The sequence below is a fragment of the Montipora foliosa genome, chromosome 9 (assembly GCF_036669935.1).
Source record: "Montipora foliosa isolate CH-2021 chromosome 9, ASM3666993v2, whole genome shotgun sequence".
In the NCBI taxonomy this organism is placed as follows: Eukaryota; Metazoa; Cnidaria; class Anthozoa; order Scleractinia; family Acroporidae; genus Montipora; species Montipora foliosa.
Genome location: NC_090877.1, coordinates 47,848,964 through 47,856,463, shown reverse-complemented (window position 1 = coordinate 47,856,463; position 7,500 = coordinate 47,848,964). Strand labels below are relative to the sequence as shown.

Genomic DNA, 7,500 nt, shown 5'->3' with positions numbered 1-7,500 from the left:
AAAGGTTTGTACACTGATTTATTCATATTAAACTGTTGATGATTGCGTGAAATGATTCTTTGCTCTGGCTTGTTCAAAAAAGGACTGGCAACTTTCAAAGTTTCTTTTTCAGGGTAACAATCAAGTGCAATCCAAAACAGCCCCCAGGGGGCTAGTATTAGGTATTGTTTTGACTAAATGAAGCAACCCCAGGGGTGGAGGTATGAATTGAGGTCGGTTTTACTGGCACAGGTTTGGAGAATGCATCTGTCCTGTTATTGATAATGAATTGGGAGACACCGATTTTCGTTGGCAAACTCGTTGGTTTGATCGATGACAAGAAAGGTACCCAGTTGGAAGCACACTCCTATGCAAGTGGTCACGGTTTAACAAAACCAAAACACAGGGCTAATAAATCCAAGAATTTAATCTCCGTTCACTATTTGATAAGTGAACAAACTGGTTCGATTGGAGAACTTTCATGATATTGTGCTTGGTCTACTCCTGATCTCGCACGTGATTCCAAGTTGGACTGGAGTCAATCAAATCACACATAGTGTTTATCCACCCTGTTCGACCCCTGATCTTGCACGTGATTCCATGGTGGACTGGAGCCAATGAAATCGCACAATAGCAAAACACGGCGCTTCGTGACTACGATGAAAATAAAACGTCCCAATTATCAACACGCCCTGCCTACGGCAGAATATGAAAGTGTGAAATTGTTTGGTTAAAGTTATTTTGTGATTGCATTGGTTTTGCAGTGAAATGCTGAGTGTTCTTCTTAAAAGCCTTGCACCACTTTCGCATCACTGACCAAATGTAACTTTGAGAAAGCCGCCTGTAATGGCATTTTCAACAAGTGATAAAAATAGATCGTAACGTCTTATTACAAAACATTATGGGATTGAAATGCGGACAAACGTTGGAAAAATGTCCGCATATTAATCCCATAATGCTTTGGGCGCTAAACTAATCGCTTCATCGCTCTCATCAATTTGTGATTAAAACATGCACACAATTGGCAGATTATAATGGAAAATATTTAATACCCTCCAGTTGTCAAATGTTTTTAAAGATAATTAACGGTTGGTTTGATTGTCCGAGGAAAAGGCAGAAAAATAATTCCTCTCACTAAATTCCCCGGCATACGAGAAGCTTCCGAAATGATCACAACAAACACTCAATGCGAGAATTTATGCACAAATTTTATTTATAATTTATTGTCAGCGGCAAAAGGCGTAGGCAAATCAGACATTCACATAATATACGAGTTTTCCGGCACGAATCATGGTCATCTTTTTTATTAATTGCTGCGGAGTGAGCGCAGCGAGCGAGCAGCAACATATTCTGGATTCGTGAGACTGTTAGGACGAATTCTCGAATTCACCACTTTTTCCCAGAATGCATCATAGTTAGCCAGAATGCGCTGCTCCATTCACCAGCTTTTTCCAGAATGCATTGCATTTGAGCAGAACGCCGCGAAACACTCGTAAGCATTCGGTGAAACAACACATCACGATGTACAAGCAAAAAGCCGTAAGCATTCGTTGCCGCCGGTCCGGCGTATATTCTACAGCCGCGAGGAGTTACTTGCTCTTCGATCTCGCAAATTTGCTCAGGATGCCAGGGCTCATTTCCACCAGCTGAAGCGCTTTGGTTTGCTCCGATACCGCGGACCGAGGCTTAAAAACAGGGGAAGGAATAACACTCGAATTTGCCCGATTCCAACTAAGAAGCTACGACAACCTAAAATGTATGGCATACCTACTATTCTATCGACTAATGTCAGGTCACTGCCCAAGAACGTAGATGAGATCCAGCAAATCGCAGAACTAAACTCTGCTGGGGCTATTTGTATAACAGAGTCTTGGCTGTCTACTGAAATTCCAGATTCCTGCGTTGCTATTCCTGGCTTCAATCTATTTCGCAAGGACCGTATTAATACTACAGGAGGTGGAGTGTGTGTTTATTTAAACCAGAAAATACCGTGTAAATTATTACAGTCCAGCGATCAAGAGGATGTTGAGTCGTTGTGGATTTCAATGCGACCTCATAGTTTGCCAAGGCAAACAACATCTATTGTTTTAGGTGTTATCTATCACTCGACCAGCAATCGTGAGCCCGAGAATGTTATTCTTCGTGATCATATACAAAGGAACCTTGATGAGCTGCTGTTGATGCAACCTAATGCACTTGTTGTGTTAACTGGTGATTTTAACCCTACTTCAACTGGGTTTCGAGCACAATATATAACTGGGGTGAACCAACTGAAACAACTTGTATCCTTCAAAACTCGCGATACTGGCACGCTGGACTGGTTTTTTACTAACAGACCCAAGCTATTTACTCTATCACAGCTTCCGAAGGTCGGATCAGTACACTATCTTAGCTAAACCAGTATCCGCCTCTCTCCGCACTACCCACACAACTGAGAAAATTGTTGTGCGTGATATGCGAGATAGTGCGTGGCGTGCTCTCGAACAATGGATAACTCAAAAGGATTGGACTTCAATTCTTAATGCCTCCTCGTGCGAGCAAAAGTTTCAACTGTTCATGTCTGAGCTTGATGATACCATTTGTATTTTCCTCCCGCAGAAGACCATAAAGAAACATTCTACTGATCGCCCTTGGATAACTAGTAGGATCAAATTGTGGATCGGTAAACGCCAATCCTCATTTTCTAGACACAGAAAGGACTCAAATGCCTATCGTCATTGGAGAAACAAAGCTCAAGTTGCAGTAAAAACGGCAAAACATCACTACTATCAGAAAAAGGTTGCGGAGGTCAAACATGTGAATCCTGCGAAATGGTGGAGGGAAATGAAAAAGCTAGCAGGATGCCAGGATGCTAAGCAGGAGTGGTACCATCAGTTCCTTGATAAAGACACAGATATTAAGCGTTTAGCAAATAAGATCAACAGTTATTTTGTTGGGTTGACTGACCATTTCCAACCACTGTGTCAAGGTGTTCCCCCGCTATCTGTTCCTGTTGAATTTTTAATTTCAGAATTTGATGCATAGAAGTCCTTGTCATCGCTTCAGACATCGAAAGTAGTCGGCCCTGATAACATACCTAACGGCTCCTGAAAGAGTTTGCCCTAGAGTTAGCCCCCCTTGTTTGTGACATTTACAACCAGTCTCTAAGGGAGGGGTACATACCAGCTTTTCTGAAATCTTCTATTGTTACGCCTATCCCTAAAGTGTCTTCCCCCGGGCTTATTGAACAAGATCTAAGGCCTATATCTCTTACTTGTACCATGGCAAAGATTATGGAGGGCTTTACCTGTTCCAGACTCCTATCCCAGTTGGAAGGCAAGATCGACCCCTCTCAGTTCTCCCGTAAGGGGCATTCTAAGACAGATGCCCTTCTATATATGCTTCAAGAGATCTACGAAGCAGTTGATGGTGGTGAGGCGTCGGCTCGGATATTCTTCGCAGACTTTTCTAAGGGGTTTGATTTGATTGATCACTCAATATTGATGCTGGAACTCAGTCGCTGATCTCGAAGTTCATCCAGTTCTTTTATCTTGGATTACATCATTTTTGACATACCGGAAGCAAGCAGTTAGAATCGGAAGTACCTTGTCTGATTGGCTGACACTAAAAGAAGGAGTACCCCAAGGAACTATTAAAATTGGGAGTGATCTTCTTTACGGTGATGACAAACAGACTGCTCTCTGACTGGCGGCTGCGCATCAAATACGTCGATGATACCAGTGCTCTCGAAATAATTTCAAGGAACTCCCCTAGCTTACTTAATGTCTTGGCTTCAGACATTCATAATTTTACCATTGCCCATAATATGAGACTCAATCCAACTAAGTGTAAAGAAATGCACATTAATTTCCTACGCAACTCTAATTGTCTCATTAATCCCATAATAATTGGCGGCAATGTCATCAATAGTGTCAATACCTATAAGATCTTAGGAGTTATTATGGACAATGACCTGAATTGGAACTCTCATGTTGATTACATTATTAAGAAAGCTTGTAAGAAGTTATATTCACTTAGAGTTCTGTGCAGAGCCAGGGTGTCCCAACCCAACATGTTGAGGATATACCTTGCCTCAGTTCGGCCAGTTTTGGAGTATGCAGTACCGGTCTGGCAGGACATTCCTGCCTATCTGTCCGAAGCCATAGAGCGAGTGCAAAAAAAGGGCGCTTAACATAATTTACCCCGAAGCAGAGTCATACGCTCATGCACTACAATTAGGTAATCTAGATAGGTTAGATGATAGAAGAGTACACTTGTGCTACAAATATATGGCAAAAATGAAGTCTCCGAGCCACCCTTTGCATCATCTGCTCCCCAGTCCACTCTTGGACGCGCCTAACTATCCCTTAAGGCAGAAAACACAAAAGTATTATCTTTTCCGGAACAAGCAGGCCTGTAGGACTAAGAGAGTAGAAAACGTTTTTACTTTTAAATATTTTATGTGACTAATTGATAGTACCACAAGTATTGTTATACTTGTAAATTATTGTATTTTAGATAATTTAAGATTGTAAAACGTACTCGTTAATTCAGTTGTTTTACCGCAATAGTTTTTATAAACTACTATTATTTATTTATAAGGGTTGAAACGTGTAACGCGCGTTCACAGCTTCCGAACATTCAGGGCGAACTGATTGGTTGAATGTTTTAGTGCTAAGTACCATATTTGGAAACCCCTCGCTCTTGTTGTTCCAGATATGGTACTTAGCAAATCGAATATTCAGAAGCTTGTTTCCCAGCACACAAGGGGCCGTTACATGTTTCAACCCTTGCGGGTTTCTGGACAAGTGAATATTCACAACAATTCAAAATCTAGATTAAGTCCTCTCAAATAAATCTCATTGCACAAAGTTCTGTCACTAAATGTTTCAATGTTTAGAAACATAATAGTCAACTTCCATACTTTGTTACACCCATTTTCACAATTCTGCCAAATAATCGCATTTAAGCTTCCATCCATCAAACTTCCGGACATCGCAGGGAAGAATGACTTCGTCTCCAGTGCATTCAATCTTAAAGTTGTAGTTCACAGTTCGAATACCAAAGGAAAAATACCTTGTGCCTTACTGACTTCTATGCACCGTTGCTTTTCTTAATTACCAATGCTACACTCTTCCTCTTTTTATAAGAATATATTTAATAAGAATATCGAGGCTAACATTTGCAAAATGTTAAGAATATTTTAAGGATAAACCCGAGGCTCAAATAACGATATAATTTTGTGTGTTGAAAATCTGAAAGTACAATACAATTATACGTTTTTAACTTAACCGTATAAAATTACTTCTTTCTCTAAACGCAATTGAAACAAAATCGATCACAGTGTTTCTGTGAGATATGCATTTTTTAAAGCCAAAACGGCCAAGTGTCGTCTGACGTGACATCTTGAACTACCTGACTGCAACTAAAAGCTATGGAGCACGTTCACAATATAACGCGACACAGATCTAGACACCGAACACTTTTAATTGATACCCCAATACATTCTAAAATGGAAATGTCATTTAAGAATAATACAATAATATTTTCAGCCTAAAATCAGCAGAAAAATAAGAGTATGAATTCAGCCTTGGCCGGAAAAACAAGATTCTTATAAAAAAGTGTATATGAATCAGTAGAAACAGAATACTCCGCGTAAACTTAAGTAATGAATGAGTTGCCAGTAATTGGATCCATGCCTTAAACGCACGCTATACGCAAAGGGTTCTGGGATCGCCAGGGGGCAAACATTGCAAGTTGTTGTGAGAAGATGTATGGCGAAAAGTTATTCGACGTCCAAAAAACGATTTTGCAGAGAGACACAGTTTTATCAGAAATCGATTTGGGCAATGTTGACACGTGGCAAGTGTAAGTTTCTGTTTGAATAACCGTGAAATATGAGACAAAATTTGCTGATTAACTTCCTTGCTTGCGTAAAATTTATTGTGAAATGGTCTCAAAGTATTACAAAATTAGGAATAAATTTAGAAGAAATAACTAAATAAAGCCTTTTCAGTTGTATTTACGTGTGTATGGTAGTTTGTCAGAGGAAAAGGTTTGTTCACATGTAACAGCTGGGGCATATCAGATATGAATTCCCAGTACTTGTTATCTAAATCCATCGAAACAGAGACTGCTGTATTCTATGGAAGAGGAGCATTAAAACAGCTGCCTCGAGGCAGAAGGAGATTGAAATGGTTTGCTTGAGCAGAGTCATCGTACTACATTAAAGTGATTGGACTCTTACAGAGTTTGTAGAAAATAGTAGCGGCTCGAAAACCGTTGGATTTTTCTCAATGAAACAAGAACTTAACCTATGGTTTTCCTCATGTTTCTCATCGCTCATTTCATCCCTCCAAAGAGCAATAGCTCTGTAAAAACAATTTCCATCTCCTCTGACAACGACTTCTCTCCTTTGAGGAAGTATTGTTCCAGAAGCCATAATTCGTTTATGCAAGACGTAAATAATAAGAAAACAGCGTAGACACATGTAAATACAACTAAAAGGAATTTATTTTGTTATTTCCTCCAGATTTGTACCTACTTTTGTAATATTTCGAGACCATGACGAGATGTTAATTTCACAATAAACAGCAATAAACCTTAAGGATCCTCACGCGAGCAAGGTTAACCCGAGTAAATTTTATCTCATATTTTACGGTTATTCAAACAAAAACTTAGATTTGTCACGTATCAACATTGCCCAAATCGATTTCTGGTAAATCTGTGTCGAAAAAAGCGTTGATCTCTCTCTAAAATAAATTTTTGGACCTCGAAGTAAGTTTCCGCCATACATTTTCTTATAGCGACTTGCAATGTTTGCCCCCTGGCGATCCCAGAACCCTTTGCGTATAAACGGGGATCCGATTACTGGCAACTAATTCATTGTTAGTTTCGTTTTTTTAAATATTTAGGGTATCATGAAAAACAGATCAATTAGAGAATGTGACAGATGCCGGAAATTCCGTAGTGATCTACAATCACAGTCATAAGTCGTTTGGCGTTTGGTCTCCTCAAAAACCAAAATTTGATTTGATTTGCGTTAACTTGTTAATTTCAATTTACAGTGTCCCCGATTAGTGTTCTTCGGCGCTAGAAGATTAGACACTTAAATAAAGTTCCTTTCTTTTCCTTTCCTTTCCTTTCCTTTCCGTGCAATGTTGGATAGCGCAATGCACCCAAACTAAAACAACATTGAAAGGTGGTCGAGGGAGGGATACTCGATTAATTCCGTCAGTGTACCAACAATGTGTCACTGATTGTATGTAAATTTCAAATATTTTCGATAGCGTGAGATTTTTCAGTGATTGAGAACACCACAGTTAAGACTGTATCAAGCAAGATTGTGTTAAATAAACTTAAAATATTAAAACTTGTGACTTGTGAAGAACACTGCTTATTGGGAGGCAAGCATTCTTCACACCACAGCATTACCATCTGTTAAATACACTAGTTAATACCTTCTAATTTTTCATTTGTGTGTAAACTGTTTCCTACTAAAGAGGTTCAGTCAGACTGTTTTAATATCACATGTAACATCGT

At 39.5% G+C, this 7,500-nt stretch overlaps 1 protein-coding gene across 1 annotated transcript in view; it reads right to left on the bottom strand.

Annotated features, from left to right (window-relative positions):
* The window catches only part of LOC137971907 (basement membrane-specific heparan sulfate proteoglycan core protein-like), a 27,805-nt gene that overhangs the window by 11,983 nt on the left and 8,322 nt on the right, over positions 1–7,500 (bottom strand). The window contains exon 6 of the mRNA XM_068818647.1: positions 1,747–1,901. Within this exon, the coding sequence (XP_068674748.1) occupies positions 1,747–1,901 (155 nt within the window). The remainder of the gene's footprint in view (positions 1–1,746; positions 1,902–7,500) is intronic.